The sequence below is a fragment of the Phascolarctos cinereus genome, unplaced genomic scaffold (genome assembly GCF_003287225.1).
Source record: "Phascolarctos cinereus isolate Bilbo 61053 unplaced genomic scaffold, phaCin_HiC Scaffold_2;HRSCAF=192, whole genome shotgun sequence".
In the NCBI taxonomy this organism is placed as follows: Eukaryota; Metazoa; Chordata; class Mammalia; order Diprotodontia; family Phascolarctidae; genus Phascolarctos; species Phascolarctos cinereus.
In genome coordinates, this window is record NW_027555625.1 from 231,973,994 (window position 1) to 231,991,914 (window position 17,921).

Below are 17,921 nucleotides of genomic sequence, written 5' to 3' on the forward strand. Positions count from 1 at the left end.
CTACTTCCCGGCCGCCGTCGCTCAGTTCTCTGAGGCGCTGGGGGAGGACAAGATGGCGCTGGACGGCGGCTCGGGGCTGTTTGGGGCCTCGGCGGCGGCGAATCCCCTGTCCCGCTTCACGTGCCCGGTGTGCCTGGAGGTGTACGAGAAGCCGGAGCGGGCGCCTTGCGGACACGTGTAAGCGGGGGGGGGCCGAGGGGAGACGGCTGCCCTCGGAGCGGGGCTGGGGCTGAGGGGGCTGGAGGCGCGGCGGGGGCGGGGGCGCCTTTGAGCGAGTTCTGAGCGGAGAGACGGACACTGGAAGAGAGGAATGAAGTGCGAGAGCCTGGGGCATAGGGTCCGAGAGAGGGGACAGGAGGGAAGGGGGCTGCTGGGTCGAGGGGCAGCTGGGGGGGAGTGTTTCTGGAGAGGCGAGGGAGGATTGGCGAGAGAGAAAAGGAATGAAGGGAGAGGGGAAATGATTAGATAATGGGAGCCAGGTGGGGGGGAGGGAGGGGGATGGGAAGAGGGTCTTAAAGTCAGACCCTCCTAGCTGGGTGACTTTGGGGTAAGTCGAGTTAACTTCTACGGGTCTCAGTTTCTTCATCTGTAAAATGAGGGGATTGGACTCAGTGACCTCTAGAAACTCTTCCAGTTGTAGAATTATGAGCTCGTGACTCAGGACAGAGGAAAACACTGCGGGGGGGGGGTGTTGAACCTCCTAGGTACGTCTGCTAGGTCTAGGAAATGGAATAAGAAGTTTACGTAGGAGAGGGAGCGGGGTTCATGGGGAAGGATTGGGGGGAATGCGGGAGAAGAGGACTGTATGTAGCCCCAGGGTGGGAAGTGACCGAGGTAAACGGGAGACGGGCGGAGAGAGAAAAAGGAGTGATGAAATATTAAGGCTCTTCCTGATCTAATAGTCTGTGATTCTATGAAAAGAAAAGTGAAAGGGGGAAAGGACTCGGATGGGGAAGAGGGAAACAAACTGGAGTAATGAAGATTTTGGGAGGGGAGAGTTGTGGGGAACTGGGGGTGGGAAACCTGGATAAGTGAGGGGCTTTATGTAAAGTTAATAAAATGAACTCTAGTGAGGTAGGTAGTGCTGCCTACTTGACCCTACCAGAATAAAAGCCACCAAATCTGATTGTATTTGTTGAAATTTGGTTGTAAACTTGAGCAGTTGCTATACTCTCGAATTTTTAACTTTGAGACAAAGGACTTGACATTTATTTCCCTTTTCCTAACCCCTTTTTTGGTCTTATGGCATAATTGAGTTTGGTGTTTAGGTTAGTTTAGTTCCCTAGAGACAAGATTAACCTTAGCAGTCAAAATAGAAAAAATGGGTGGGGCATCAGTACTTAGCCAGGGAGAAGAAATGGTAGGAAACTGAAACTGAAAGCCTGTTTGGAAATTGAAAGGGTTTAAAAATAACAGTGGAATTAAAATAACATTATTTGAATATAATTTATAATATGATATATAATCCATAGCTAGATAACAGTTGGGATGTGGTCCATACTTCCTTATAAGATTGAAGATTTTGCAACATAATTTTGTGTTAATTTGAAGAGGTAGTTTGCTATAGTAGAAATTACACAGGGCTTTGAATCAGAAGATTTGGTGGATTCTGTCTAGTCCATTTATGCCACTAATTCATCTTTGTGTGTCTTTGAGGAAGTTAGATCACCTCTCTGAGCCTCAGCTTTCTCATCTGAAAAATGGGCATAATGATCTCCACTCTTCCTACTTTCCAGTATTGCTGTGATGATTAAATGAGATAGAAGTGAAAGGAAGTACTATACAAATATGTTATTGTTAGAACTTTTTGTTTGCTGGTCTCTGTTTTCATTAAGTTTCCTAGGGAATTAGATGTCTACTTAAATTACTATTTTGATGGTCTACATAGTGTTCAGTAGGCTTGTTTGATCATTATTGCAGATCCAGTTCCAATGTGTCCTTCCCACAAAAGCATCTTCCTGCTTTAGTGAGCCTGGGGACAGTTGTAATTACAGTTCATCAGATATTATAGGGAATGCTGGGCAGTAAAACAAGTGATATAAGTGGAATGTACTTGTTGTCAGGATGGCTGCTGTTGGTAATGCATTGCTATATTGCAGACTTTCTGGTAGATTTTATCGTAAAAACCTTGTCTTAAATCCACCAAATTGGATAAATTGCTTTTTTTGATGGAGTGTTTATTGTTCACAACAAGTAATTTTCTGTCATCAGATCTTCATTAGTTGGCAATAGCATGGTTGTCTGATGAGGACATATTGTGAACTTTTGTCAAATCATTTTGTTTGTTTTAGCTTCTGTGCTGTTTGCCTGCAACAGTGTCTAAAACCGAAGAAACCTGTCTGTGGAATCTGTCGAAGTGCTCTGTCTCTGGGAACCAAAGCTGTGGACTTAGAAAAGCAAATTGAAGCAACGGAGGCAACCTGTAGTGGCTGCAAAAAAAATGTATGTGCAACAATCAAGGTGGAAGCATACAGGTGCATTCCACTTGTTACTTGTGCCTTTTTGAAATTTTGGTAAATGTGAGGGAATTTATTCTCAGTTGTTGCTATGCTGCTAAGAAGTAATAAAATCTCACGTTTTTGTGGCCCTTGATGGTTTAACAGTGCTTTCCTTTCTACAACACTGAGTTTAGGTAGTATGAGAATTTTATTCCCATTTTATGAGGAGAAAGAAAACTAAATGGTCAAAGAGGTTAAATTGACAGGTCAGTCAGTAAATACTTATTGAGCATCTATATGCTAGGCATTGTGCTAAGTGCTGGGGATACAAAAAAAGCAAAAGACAATCCCAGCCCTTAGGGAGCTCACAATCTGATGGGGGAGAAAATATGCAAACAATTAGGTACAAACAAGGTATAAATGGCATAAAAAGTAAATAATTAGAAGGAGGAAGACATAGGAATTGAATGTTAAGGGGTTGAGAAAGGCTTCCTGTAGAAGATAGGATTTTAGTTGGGACTTAAAGGAAGCAGAAGCCAGTAGGAGGAGAATGAAGAGAGAGAGCATTCCAGGCATGGGGATAATCAGAGAAAGTACACAGAGCTGAGAGAAGAGTGTCTTGTTTGTGAAATGGTCAGATGGCCAGTTTCACTGGATCAAAGAATACATGTTGAGGAGTAAGATGTAAGAAGACTGAAAAGCTAGGGGTTATGAAGAACTTTGAATGCCCAACAGGATTTTGTGTTTGATCCTGGAGGTGATAATGAGCTATTGGAGTTTATTGAGTAAGGGAGTGATATGGTTGGATCTTAGCTTTAGGAAAATCACTTTACTGGCTGAATGGAAGATGGATTGGAGTGTGGAAAAACTTGAGGCAGGCAGATTAACCAGCAGGCTATTAACAGTAGTCCAGGTGTGAAATAGCACTAGAGTGATGGTGCTATTAGAGGACGGAACCATACCATACATCCTTACCATAAGTAGGATGTGTTCGAGAAATGTTACAGAGGTGAAATCAACAGGCCATGGCATAAGTGAGGTGAGAGATAGTGAAGAATTGAGGATGACTCCTAGGTTGGGAGCCTCAGGATGGGAGGATAAGTGTGTTTGACAGGAATAGGGAAGGTAAGAAGGGAGTGGAGTTTAGGGAGAAAGATAAGTTCAATTTTGGACGTGTTGAGTTTAAGATACCTACTACTCATCCAGCTCAAGATGTCTGAAAGGTAGTTGGAGGTGGGAGATTTGAGGTCAACAGAGAGGCTGGGACAGGAGAGGGAGATTTGAGCATCATCAGCATAGAGATGACAATTCAATCTATATGGAGCTGATAAAGACATGATCTGGAAGAGGATCTAGCAGAGGAGACACAGAGGAGTGCCAGGGTCAGGCAGCTAGTAAGTGTGGAAACATATTTTGACCCGCCCTCCTTACTCCAATGATAGCACTTTTTCTGCTGCTTTACACTGCTTGCTTCTTTCTTGCTTTAGGTAGTGAAAATAATAGTGGACTTAGAGTTCGTAGCTTTGCCTTGAGTCTTGATCTTGCCACCTTGAGCAGTGATATGTTTAACCTTTTTCGAGCCATAGTTTCCACTCTGCAAATGGGAAGTTGGTCTTAATCTCTTAATTTTTTTCCAGCTCTGAATCTTTGATTCTGTCAGTTCTTTATAATCAAATATTCTCAAGTCTCTTTAGGTTTAAATATCTTTTTCTTCTTAGTGTAATGGCCAGATTTTATAGAAAGGACAGTTTGGAATTGAATCTTATAAAATTTTCTTTTTCTTTTTTTCTTTTGGTAAGGCACTGGGGTTAAGTGACTTGCCTACCGTCACACAGCTAGAAGTGTCAAGTGTCTGAGGTCACATTTGAACTCAGGTCCTCTTGACTCCAAGGCTCGAGCTCTATCCACTGCGCCACCTAGCTGCCCGAGTCTTATATTTTCTAGATCTGTCCTTTTGACAGTCAGCATATTAATTTTGCAAGCTTGTAGTCTGTCTTAACTCCTATCAGAACTAGACATGAACTAGTACTACTGTATCCTAGACTACTAGGATGTTGTCTCATATGTTTAGTGGCCAAGTTTCAGTAGTGTTATAGAAAAGTTAACAGAAGATTTACTGAGATCAGAATGTGTGTCTTCAAGGCAGAAACCTTACCATAAATAAAAACTAACTTTCAGGGCAGCCTTTTAAAGTTGATGTTGTCATGGGAATTATTGAACATGGAAGCAAAATTCTTCAGTCAAGTAAAATTTAAATTTTCTAAATAACTGAAGCATTTTAATAAGTTAAAATCCATTTCCCGTTGGCTGATAGAGTCCCAGAATATTAGAGTTGGAATACCCTTAGAATTAGAAACCATCTAGTCTAATCTCTTCCTATTACAGAAGAGGAAACTAAACTCTAAAGAGGCTAGAAAACTTGCAGGTCACACAACTAGCTAGCTCTTATAGCTGGCAGGGTTTAGTTTAATAAGAGGATAATCAACATAGATGGTGAAAAGATCTTTTAGGTCTTCCTCAAACTTTGTTTTTCACACTTTTCACAATCTCTAGTTCTTTGATTCCCTGCTATTCTCCATTCTCAATAATCTGGGCTCACTTTACTTTCTACCCTTGTAAATAGCTGTTTCAGTAAAGTCCTTCCCTCTTGCTGCCTTGATCTTCTGCCATTCCCTTTGCTGAAGGGAATCATGAAACCCTGTTTGTTTGTTCTACTACAAGTTCATGCTATCTATCCTTGGTGTAATAGAAAAACTGCTGTGTCAAAGGACCTAGGTTCAAACCCAAGGCCTACCACTTACTATCAATGTGACTTTATTATCATTGTGATTAAATTACCAGGTCATTTAACTTTTCTGGGCCTTCATTTCCTCACCTGTAAAAATGAAGGACTTGGAATAAATGACCTCTAAGATCCATTCCGGCTCTAAGTCTGCCCCTATGATTTTAAACCTCACTTAGGTCCTCATTGCTTCACTTCAGAATGTGAACTCTTTGGGAGGTGCAATTGTTTTATTCTTTGTATTTGTTTCTCTAGCACCTAGAAGAGGGTATGGAATATGGTAGGTTCTTAACAAATACTTGTTGACTAATTGATATTATGCCTTATCACATTTGTCTCCTTAGTCTCCAAATTCCATTGCCTTCTCCCACGCTTAGGTAATCTTATCTTCTGCTCTACTTGAATTCCTTCACTCTTTTACACTAAATTTGTCTCTCCCAACATACTGTCTTTCCAATCTTGGAGGAAGAGGAGCCTTCTTACTAAGACTAACCTTTCCACCTACATCCTTCTCTTCTGTGACTTTAATCAGTTATAGTTCTTTTCCCTCTCTACTGTGGCCTTCCCTTAAGCCTACAACAATCAGATCTTTATCCTAAAAAAAAATTCTTTCCCTTTTTCTTATTCTTTTTGCTATGTCAAGCTAGTTTTCTGTCTTTCTTACTGCCAAACTTCTGGAAAGAATAGTTTGTACTCATTGCCTTCAGTTCCTTACCATCCTCACTCCTGTAATAAATCCCTCTTAGTATTTTCTTTTTCTGTGGATGTTGCTACCAATCGTATAACTCTTCTTTACCCTTCATATCCAAACAATTGCCATGTCCTATTGATTTGTAAAATATCTTACCTCTGTCCCCTCTTTCCCACTTCTGCAGCCAACCTTTTTCAGGTCCCTGTTACCTCTTACCTAGATTATTATTGCCTAACTAGTCTTCCTACCTTTAGTCTATCCCTTCTCACATCCATTTTTTACTTGGCTGCCTGTATAATCTTTAGCTGGTCGTATTCTTTCCTCAAAAACTTTTAAGTGGCTTGTCATTGATTCCTGAATTAAAATACAGGCCTAAGGTTCTGGCATGGAAAAATACCAATCTGGTTACAACTTACCTTTCCAACATTATCTCTTACTACTTAATACCTTCTTCATTCCAGCAAGACTAGGTTACCCCCATTCTTGTTTTGTCCTCTCCTGTCTGCCTTATTTTGCTACCATCCCCTTCCCAAAATAGATTGATTCCTCCCTCCTATTTTCATCTGTTGAAATTCACTTCCTTCTTTGAGGCCTAACTTTGCTCAGTCACATATAGTAGTAGCTCTCAGTCTTCAAATTTATTTCTAGCACTTGACCTGAATTTGTATGTATAACATTCTTCTTTCTATCTTAGATTAGAAGCTCTTGAGAACGCAATCTGTGGCATGACCTTTCCTTTCCTGAGCCTTTCTTAAATCATCACCCCCAAATCTATCTGAAATAGACTTTTCCACCCCCGTTCTACCTCCCTGCCCCCAAGATATTGAATTTATTCCCTCCAAGGTCCACCTTTGGTGCCAACTCTTCCATGAAGCATCTCCTGACATTATACATACACACATACATACATAAGTACATACACACATATACATATGTATATAAAATCTCTTGACATTTTATATATGTGTGTGTGTGTATGTATGTATATATATATATGTATGTATGTATGTATGTATGTATGTATGTATGTATGGTCTTTCCCCTCCATATATATGAAAGTGATCTTTCCCTCCTCAAATTTCTCATAGCATTTTGCCTGGACCTTCCTTTTGTATTTATTACTTCCTTATATCATAATTGTATGTGTGTTTTTCTCCCCATTAGTAATTAAGCTTCTTTATAGTAGAGTTTATATCATTACCTAGTACAATTTCTCACATACAGTTGGTGCTTAATAGATGTTAATGAACTAAACATAACTCTTTCTCTCCTGCCTGTCACTTAACACAGTACTTTATGCTGTGTGTTATAGTAATAAACTACACATCTGGCCTTCTAACCAGCCCTGGTGTTCCAAGGGCTTTCATAGACAGTCACATGGCCAATTCAACCCAAGATAGAAGTAACATTTTTCTGAAAAGAGAAGACCTAGGCTTGTGATGTTAGGCAAGTCAGTTCCCTTCTCTTTGTATCACTTTGTTCTATGTAAAGGGAAAAGTTTGGTTTAGTTAATCTCTTAAGTTTCCTGTGTCTAGGATAGGCACCTTCAATTGGTGAGTAACTTCAGAATTATGAGTAAGCTATGGCAAGTGCTGCTTACCCAAACTTGTGTCTGACACCTTTATTTTTGACTTTTTGGCCCCAATTGCTTTCTCCTTTCTCTGAATAAAAGAACTCAACCACTTGGACAAAACAGTGATTCTTTTCCTCCTTTAAGTGTTCTAACTTGCTCTTTCATGTTGATTCTCTAGATGTCTCTGTCAAAAATGCGTAACCATGTGGCTTCCTGTTCCAAGTATCAGAGCTACCTAATGGAGGGTGTTAAGGCTACCACTAAGGATATGGCATATCAGTCAAGGTAAATATGTTACCACTCAACTATTCCTTTTGTATTTGGGGCCTTGTAGTTTCCATAAATCTTATACTTCCACCTGGGAATTATTTTAAATGAACCAGAAGTGTTTGACACAGTATTTTCAAGTGTCTAAATAACTTCAAGAAGATAGAAGTGTAAGCATTTTATTAGTTTTAGTTGTTTGGTGCTTGTATTTTATTTAGTACTAGACTGGGAATTGGAAGTCTTGGGTTCTAGCATTATCTTTGCCTCTAACTTGTTTACTGATTCTAAGCAAGTTATGCCCTTCATAGATCTCAGTTTCCTCATCTGTAAATTAGGGAGGAAGGGCTAGATGATTTAATGTTTATGAGTTTACTTAAGTTGTTTTTAATTTGATACCCATATCATGAAAAGCTCGATCTCTAAGCTTTGTCTGAGGTGGAAAACTTAGTTACTGTGTGTCGTTTAGCATCAGAAATCATAATTACAACTTATATTTACATAATCTGTTAAGATTTTTCTCTTTGCAAGCCCGTTAAGATTTGCAGAGTACCTTCCTCATTACAGTTCTTTGAAGTAGGTAGTGCCAGAATTTTAATCCCTATTTTTTAGATAGAGGAACTGAGGCTTAGAGAAATTAAGTGACTTGTTCATGGTTGCTTAATCTGGATTTGAACTCGGGTCTCCTGACTTCAAGCATACAGTACTCTTTCTGTGTTATACCCTTCTCTTTCTCAAAATCATCTTTGTCGTGTCACAATAAATTAATTTTGTAGTGCATGATTTTTTTTGAAATTCTTAGCATAGAATTTTTCATGTGATAAGCACTTTAATAAATATTTGTTGAAATGTAACTTAGTTTTCCAGTTGTGTGATTGTTGAGATGTATAGGTAATTTTTTTTTTCCCTCTGAATAGGAATATCCCAAACCGATTTACCTTTCCATGTCCTTACTGTCCTGAGAAGAACTTTGATCAGGAGGGACTAGCTGAACACTGCAAAATGTACCACAGCACGGATACTAAATCAGTGGTAATATGGATTTTCTTTAAACTTGATTTATACTCATGGGAAAGATGCCCATTATGAATACTTAGACTGATAATAAAAGATAATTCAAAGGGGACTGGACTGACCAGGCTATTATTGTGCCTTTGAGTTTTTTTTCAAATGTGCAGATTTGCTCCATCTAATTGGCAATATAGGCAGCTAGGTGGTGAAATGGATAGAGTGCCAGGCCTGGGGTCAGGAAGACTCATCTTCCTGAGTTCAGTTCTGGCCTCAGACACTTAACTAGCTATGTGATCCTGGGCAGGTCACTTAGCCCTGTTGGCTTCAGTTTAAAATCAGCTGGAGAAGCAAATGGCAAACTACCCCAGTATCTTTGCCAAGAAAACCTCAGATGGGGTCACAAAGAGTTAGATACTACTGAACAACAACAAATTGGCAGTATAGATTAGTCTTTCCTCTTATATTATAATTGATAATTTGCCTCTTAATTGAATGATGTCATCAGCTTTATCCTGGATTCCCAGTAGACTGGTTCTCTTGAATGTAGCTGTATTGGGGGACTGTTCTTTGCTTTCACTCTCCATCCGCCATTGAAGTTCTCTCGCGTTTCTTTGCCAACTCCAATTCTGTCTATATTTCAAAGCCCAACTCTTATCCTTCCCCAGCAAAGCCTTCCAAAGCTATCAGAGCGTACAACACTTTCTTACTTCTGTGACTTCAGCACATGCTACCTGTATACTTAGCTTGGGTTTATTATATAGAACCTTATAGCATCTCTTTGTATTTTTTGTTTTGTGTTGCTACTTAGCAGGTATTTATTAAGCACCTTTTTTGACCAGATGTTCTAGATGTTGGAAATAAAAGTATGTTGATTATGTAGCATGATGTAATGCCTATTTAGATTTTGGAAGTTACATTTTTGAGAGGCTCATAATTTAGCAGTGGAAAGAGCACTAGAGTGAGAGTTAAGAAACCTAGTTTCCCTATCTATAAAATGGGTGGTTAGACTAGATAAATAAAAAAAAAATCTTTTAGACTCTGATGATCTAGAACTTTATGATTCTTTTTTTTTCTTGATTTAAAGGTTTGTCCAATTTGTGCCTCGATGCCCTGGGGAGATCCTAATTACCGGAGCGCTAACTTCATAGATCACATTCAGCGCAGACATCAGTTTTCCTATGATACTTTTGTGGTGAGTGATATTTCCAAGCTGGAAACTTTCCTGCCAAATCATCTGTACTCCTTTGAGGAAAACATTCAAGAAAATCATTGGGATTGTTGTCTTTCCCCTAAAATATTCCATTATTGTCTTTTCTGAGAACTGTAGTTCATATAGTGCATGATTCCACGCATTAGATTTTTTCCTTCATTCCAGATGGTGCAATTTGAAACTGTTTTGAAGCAGGCTAAGTCCAGGAAGGGATAACAGGGCCTGAAATATATAATCAATTAATAGGAAGAAGAAATAGTAAAAAAAAAATTAATTGCTCTTGGTTTTTCCACAATTGGGTATCCAGTGTCTTTTGATATGCAAAGCTTCTATTTATTTTACATCTGAAAGTGGATATTGCTGCCTTGGTCTGGAAGAATTCAGTTACCTTTAAGGGTGATTAATTGGCTTTTATCATAAGCCATATTTGTCTTCACACAGAGCCAAGTTAGGAATTTTAGGAACTTAACATATTGTAAGCAAGAGTCATAGAAAGAATTAAAAAACACAGAGGGGTTTTGTTACATTCTTTTTTTTTTTTTTAGGCAGTTGAGGTTAAATGACTTGCCCAGGGTCATACAGCTAGTAAGTTTCAGGTGTTTGGTCTGAGGCCGGATTTAAACTCAGGTCCTCCTGACTTCAGGGCCGGTGCTCTATCCACTGTGCCACCTGGCTGCCCCAGACTTATGTTTCTTAAAAAGAAGAAAGAAAAGGGGAAAAAAAACTAAAGGGAGGAGCTATGAGGTAACTTACTGTCTTACACTTAATATATTACAAAAAGGAGGCGAAGATTGTGGAGGGGACGAGGTATCACTTGAGTGTCACTTGCATCTAAACCTATCAAAGGAGAATAGAATACACACAAAGTTTGGTGTAGAAATTCGTTGAAGTTGAGGGAGGGAAAGGGGTGAATGGATGAGTAAGTGGTAGATTCAGGGAGAGATTAGCCATGAGCAAAACATTTATAACCTTGGAGGGGATCGTAAAGATAGCTTTAAAAGGAAAGAAAGGAATAGTAAGAAACAGTGACTTGGGCTGTAAGAGAGGGGAAGAGAAGAAGGACAAGGGATCAGCGGAAGATGATATTTTTCAAACTGCATTATGGGTGCTGAGCACACACTTCTTTTTCCACTCTTTGTAAAGAGATGGGCAGGGGCCGAGGCAAAAAAAAAAAGCCTAGAGTGCAGAATGGAAGGAAATATACAATTAATGATCACTGTAGTAAATGTGAATGAGGTGAACTCAGCCACAAAATGGAAGAGAATAGCAGAACAAATTAGAAAGTAGAATTCAGCAATATATTCTTTGCAAGAAATATAGTTGAAGCATAAAGATTCACACTTAGGTTAAAATAACGGGTTGGAGAAAAGTCTGTTATGTTTTCCCTGAAATCAAGCAGGAGTGATAATCATGGTTTCAGACAAGGCAACCTGAAAAAAAAAAACCCACCCAACCAAGGAAGCTATATTATATTTAAAGGCAAAATAGACAATGAATTAATATCAATACTTAAATAATATGCACTTAATGGCATACCATTTACATACGTAAAAGTTAAGTGAATTATAGGGAGAAATGGACAGTAAAAACTGTAGAATTTGGGAACCTGAGTGTTGACCTTTCAGATCTAGACAAATCTAACCCAAAAAAGGCAAGAAAGAACTTAGTGGACCTGCAGTGAATTTTTCAAGTGAATTAAATTAATTTAAGTTAACATAAGTTTAATTTTTAGATATGCTAGATCTCTGGTGTGATTAATGAATAGGAATAGAAAAGAGTATAAATATATTTCTCAGCATAGCAGCTTTACAAAAATTGTCCATGTTATATTTAGACATAAAAACCTCACAAACAATTGCAGAAAAACAGAAATACTAAGCATACTTAGTGAACACAGTGCAATTCAATAAAGGGCCACTGAAGATAAAAAATTAAATGCAAACTGAGTAAGTTAATCCTAAGGAATTGATGGGTCAGAGAACAAATCATAGAAATAGTAAATAATTTCATCAAAGATAATGGGAACCAAAAGATTTTGGATGCATCCAAAGGTTTCCTTTTTCTCCAAACATGCTCATCAATAAAAGAGAACATGTCAATGAATTGGGCATAAAACTGAAAAAAACCTAGGGAATAACATTTTTTTCAAAAACCCTCCAATCACTAAAATAGAATTTCTGAAAATCAAAGAAAGAGGAGCAGAATTGAAAGCAAAAAAAAAAATCCATTAAATTAATAAATACTAGAAGCTTAAAAAAACTATTAGTAAATTTGGCAGCTGGGTGGCACAGCGCATAGAGTACTGGTCTTGGAATCAGGAAGACTAATCTTTGTGAGTTCAAATCTTACCTTGCTTAGTTGTGTGACCCTGGGCAAATCACTTAACCCTGTTTGTCTGTTTCCTCATCTGTAAAATGGAAGTAATTACACTTTTACCACTTCCCTCATAGAGCTGCTGTGAGGAAAAACACTTTGTAAATGGTAAAATGGATAGAACTGTGAATTACTGATATCAGTAATTAATAAAAAAAAAAAAATTCCAGTTGGATTCCTCTCGCCTTAAAGCAGAATGAGCCATGCTAATGTCAGCTAATTCTATAAAGGTTGCGCTGTTAGTGCCTTGTTTCTGCAACCTCTACCCCTCACCTTCCTCCTACCTTAAATCCGGTATATACTTTGTATATGTTGTTTCTCCTGGAGGATGAAAATTCCAGGGTAGCGAGTAATTTCACTTTTGTCTTCCCCAGTGTTTAGCATATGGTAGGCACATAAATGGTTGTTGATTGGTTAATACAGTTCTTAAATTTCATTTGCCGTTTTATAAGGGAGATTTGTATAATTTTCATCCTAAGTGCAATCATGCCCATCCTCCCATCCCATATTACTACTACATGATTGTCACCATCTTGTGGCTGAGATTTCATGTTGCATATACTTTGTTTTTGTCCTCAGGATTATGATGTGGATGAAGATGACATGATGAACCAGGCTTTGATTCGCTCCTTGATAGATAAATGAACTCAAAACTTATGTTTCAGAGTTCTAAGGTTTACATAGAAGAAGTAGAAGCAGCAACATCTTTTTTAATGGGCGTGATTATAGCAAGGATCATGGTCAGAGCCCTCTTTTTTTTCTGGTCCTTAAAACTCTTAAATCTCATCTTTGCTTCCTTCTTTTCGGCAGGTTTTGTTGTATTGCACTTATAATTTCTGCATTTATAACTGGTATATTTTTTCCTTCACCTTTCCTGCTTTTGTTTTCATCCCTTCCGGTATTTACTGGTTACTTCCTATAAGCTAGAGTCCCATTCTGGGGCATTTTAGCAGAATTGAGATAGTAGAAAGTCTAATTTATTTTCTTGCCCATGGATCTATGATAAAGCATTGAATGTTTGATCAGATTTTGAGCTAGGATGACCTCTAGTCCTTGGCCCTCTCTGCCTGAGGCTGGGATTAATTTTCCAGTAAGAGTTCTTGAAAGCCCTTTAAAGGGTGTTTAGGATTTATAGTGCTGCAAATGAAAATTTTTTGATTACCTTTCCATGCAATTCAAGCGCAGTTCCAGAATTCCAACTAATTCATAGTCTTAAGTTCAATGCCTGGTTGGTACTGTTTAGGATAAAATGTAACCCCCTTTTATCTGCAAAAGTAAATGTTTCTAGAATTGAAGAGTAAAATTCTAAATCATTATAAATGGGCAGGACATTTTTTCCCCCAGATTACTGTTGTTATTTTCAGGTATTCTCACCTGATATTAACCCTCCTTATTTGTGGGTCTCCTTACATTCTTAGCCTAATAGCCCATGTAGCAAAGTATTAAAATAAAAATTTCAGAACACTAGAGTTTTCCAAAGGAAATGGAGGTTGTGGTTTATGACAGTAGAGAGAGTGCTTGAATTTTTTTCTAAAAAGTAAATAATATAAACTGAGAAATTTTTGTTTTATCTCTTGAATGGTTTCTTTTTGGAATCAGTTTCAACAGAGAAATCCATGTATAAAATGTCATCTTTAATTCAGTGTAAAATGTAAGAAATCAGAATGTCTTCAGGCAGATTCTCTTATCTGAAGGTAACATAGAAGTAAAGTATTATCCTTACCAAAAAACAACAACAAAAAAAATCCCCTAATATTCAGAACCTTGTAAATAGAAGTTCTTTGCACAGAATAGAAATGTTATTTTATTAATCATCTGGATTTCGAGATTCATATTTCTTTTTTATTCCAGGAAACCTGCTTTGGAAACTGTTCAGGGAACTTGAAGTTCAGCATACTTTGCTAATATTAATAAGCACAAGGCCAAAGTGCTTTGAGCCTCTTTTGTAAGAGCTGCGCTCTGCTTGCCTCCTCATGAGCAAAAGGAGGATGGAACCAGATCAGGTTTTGTTCTTGTTCTTTAGATTTCATGTCTGACTGCTGGATTTAATCTAGTCAGTGACTGATGTTCCAAGTCACCAGATATGCTTTGGGCCTGTATGCTGCTATCCTACCTTTTCTGATGGGCTTAAGTAGCATCTGTAAATGCCAGTTGATCCTTGAAAGCCCATATTAACTCCCAAGTGCTAGTGATTTATCTTTTTAGGCATTCTTTACCATAATTGGATCCCAGAGTTAAGGACATTACTGTAATATAAGGTCTAGAGAAATTTAACTTTTGACACTGCAGCAAGCTATGACTCTCTAGAGGAAGATAGGAAAAAATGTGTCTGAACTTTGGGATTTGAAAATTTTGACTAGAGCATATCAGACTCAATGGGCAAAGGGATTAACTTTGACGTCAGTTTTCTTGTATTAATCTTAAGTGCACTTCGTATATTTCTTGTAAGAAGACCTTTCAGAAATTGAGAACTTTATCTTGTTCTGACTTTTAAAAGTCAAAATATAAATAAATTTAATAATTTATTAAATTTTCAACATGCTGTTTTGACTTACTGTGTCAGAGTTCTGGGGGCAGAAATCTGGGAGGCTGGGGCTTTCTTTACTATTACTCACTTTTCCTGTTGTCACTATCTTAATGCCATTTTCTGCCCAACCACACGCTTACTTAACAATCCTTAATATTCTTCCACTAAGATCCTCCTCTGATGCCTCAGGGGTGAAGGTGATCTCAGGTTTTTGAAGGTCATGTCATTAAAGCATGAACTTTCGTTGGTACAAGCAGAAAGGTTTTGAGCATGGCTCTGGTACCATTCTTGTCTGTGGACCAGCCTAGTAAAGTTCAGAGAAGCTTATCACCGGGAGGTTGGCCAACAGGTGGTAGGTCTTCCACCTGTCCATCTGCTAATTTGTGGAATGACTGTTATCATCAGCAGTGGAAAGCTTCAGAACTCAAGTACTGTGTTGAAACTACAGAGCTTTCTTTTGAAGAAATAACAGCTTACACCTTCCATATAACAAACCTATGATGTATATTTGTGGGGAAGGGGAGGGAACAAGCATTTATCAAGTGGCTACTGGGTGCCAGGCACTGTGCTAAGTGCTTTATAAATATCTGATCTGATTATCATGTGAGTAGTCTTTTCCCCATTTTGTGGATAGGACTTGAGTTTAAATCTGACGTCAGACACTTCCTTGTTGTGTGACCCTGGACAAGTGACTTAACCCCGATTGCCTCCCTTCCTCCCCCCAAAAATATCACTGCTTCCAAGTCCAATGCTCTCACTAAGTCTAAAGCAGAATATATTGAGTTATTAACCTGGGTCTGTAGTATCTAGGAGTTACTGACCTGGCTCTGTTATTCTTGTAGACTTCACTTTTCCATGGCAGGCAGTTTACAGTGTATTAATGGCCAGGCCTGTTCCTTGAAGCCTTTCTTTTACTGTGTAGATAACCAGCATGAAGTAAATTTGAAAATCCTTGTCAGTTGGTTTGAATTTTTAAAAAATTTATCGGTGAGCTAGATTTCAAATTTATGGTAGAGAGCTGGGGGAAGTCTTGCCAGAAGCTAAATAAAGCAGTGTTGTGAGGAGCACTAAGCTGTGTCCAAGACTAGAACTGTGACTTTGGACAAAGTCATTGGTCTTCTCTCCCGCCCTTGGATTTCCCATCTATGAAGTGAGAGGATTGGATTAGATGAATTCTAAGATCCTGCCCAGCTTTGACTCTATTCTACAGTCCTTATAATAAACTTGCTGGAATTCTTACCTTTCCTCAACAACCTAATTGGAAATCATATTTTAATAGACTTACTTGGTGCATTGAACTTTGCTGCTGCTAATGTTCATTCAGAATGAGACTATCAAGTGGCTGAAACTTCAGTTTAGTCCCAGGATGACCAGTAGTAGGCCAAAGGGAATTGGGGGAAATGCTGTCCAATGGGATTATATTCTAAAGGAACCATAATTAACTCGACCAGTATTTATGAGCTCCTAATAAGAACAGCTGACATTTACATGCGGTAAACCATGTGTTTCTAACAGTACCTGAGGTAAGTAGTACAAGTATTTTTGTGTTCATTTTATAGATGAGAAAACAGGTACAGACAGGTGAAGAGATATGTCCAAGGTTCTTCTGATAACAGATCCAGTACTTCTCCACTGTGCTGTATTTGTTAGGTGCTAAAATTATAGGATGGCAGAAATATATTTAAGGTTAAGACAAGGTTCCTGGAGGGTGGGTTGGAGTTTATTCTGTATTTGGAAAAGCAAATTCAGGAGGCAGCTAAGAATTTACATAATTCACTCCAGTAACCATTAAGTGCTTAATTCTGAAAGAGATATTAAAAAATCTATGATCCTAACCTCAGGGAGATTATAATCTGAAAGGGGGACTTGCCCTACATATGCATAAATATGCAATTACTATGTAATAATTATAGTTCAGGCTAAACCATGAGTATAAAACAGTGCTGTAACGTTTAAATTACACTTGACATTTATGAAGCACTTTCTTTACAATAATTATCTATGAAGAAGAGAGTGCAAATATTCCTATTGCTACAAATGACAAAATTAAGGCTTCAAGAGGTTAAAGGACTTGCCTTTGGTCATACAGTGAGTAAAGCAAAATTTAGTACCAGGTCTCTTGACTCCCAAGTCCATTGTTCTTTCCACAACACACTGGTAAAGCATATTTAAAGAAAGGACAGATCATTTCTGACTGGAGCTATCAGGGCAGGTTCATCTCTAAGCTGAAGGTGGTTCAAGCCTACCTCTGCTGGAGCGGAGTCCTGTCAACAGCATCTCAAGCCAGTGGTTATCCAGCCCTGTTTAAAGGTCTCCCAAGTGTTAAGTGAGAATTTCAGAGAAGTGATAAAGCACTGGGGATTGGACTAATCAGTGAAGGCTTCCTGAAGGTGGAAGGACCTCAGCTAGCCCTTGAAGAGTAAGAGGAAAATGAAAAAGCATTTATTAAGTACTATCTACATGCCACATTGTGGGGATACAAATAGAAAAGGTGATGCAGTCCTTCTCAAGGAGCTCAAATGCTAATTGAGGGAGATCAGTCATAAAAAAAAGTTCAGCTGTAGGGCTAATGGAAAGTCTCAGAATGAGACCCCAGTGGGTTCTGGGACTATTCCATGTGTGGAGGGAAGGAGACAAGGCAAGAAAGGGAAGGTGCCTCTGGTGGTAGCAGATCTTTCCACAGCCTGGGATCATAAATGGGTTCTGGTATTGTCCTTACATTATCCTGCGTTGTTAGGGTAGAGGTTGAGGGAAGTGGGGAGGGTGCTTATGGTGCTGGTGGGTCTTCCTGCAGCCTGGCCATCCCTGATAGGTTCATAGGTTGCGGGACTTGGTGGGGGGAAGGGGGGTGTAGAGTAGAGAGTGAGAGGAAGAATGGCCACATTGATAGCCGGCAGGTCTCATCACCCAAAAAAGTGGAGTCTGGAAGACCTGAAATCAAGTCCTACTTTTAACACTGACTGTGGGCAGTCATTTGATTTACCCCAGTTTGTTTTCTCATCAAGAAAATGGAGATAATATGCACTATAATATGTACCTCAAGATATTATTG

The 17,921-nt window shown here is 38.7% G+C and overlaps 1 protein-coding gene across 1 annotated transcript; it reads left to right on the plus strand.

Annotated features, from left to right (window-relative positions):
• On the plus strand, positions 1-14,879 carry RNF114 (ring finger protein 114). The gene is made up of 6 exons (XM_020984195.2): positions 1-177; positions 2,292-2,442; positions 7,663-7,769; positions 8,666-8,780; positions 9,844-9,951; positions 12,922-14,879. Exons 1-6 carry the CDS (start codon positions 53-55, stop codon positions 12,985-12,987), a joined length of 672 nt encoding a protein of 223 aa, XP_020839854.1. The 5' UTR covers positions 1-52; the 3' UTR covers positions 12,988-14,879.
• The last annotated feature ends 3,042 nt before the right edge of the window (positions 14,880-17,921 follow it).

Coding starts and splice junctions, on each gene's coding strand:
- RNF114 (XM_020984195.2), top strand. CDS start 53: ATGGCGCTGGACGGCGGCTCGGGGCTGTTTGGGGCCTCGGCGGCGGCG. Junction 2,443..7,662: donor GTAGTGGCTGCAAAAAAAAT/GTATGTGCAACA, acceptor TTGATTCTCTAG/ATGTCTCTGTCAAAAATGCG. Junction 9,952..12,921: donor TTTCCTATGATACTTTTGTG/GTGAGTGATATT, acceptor TTTTGTCCTCAG/GATTATGATGTGGATGAAGA.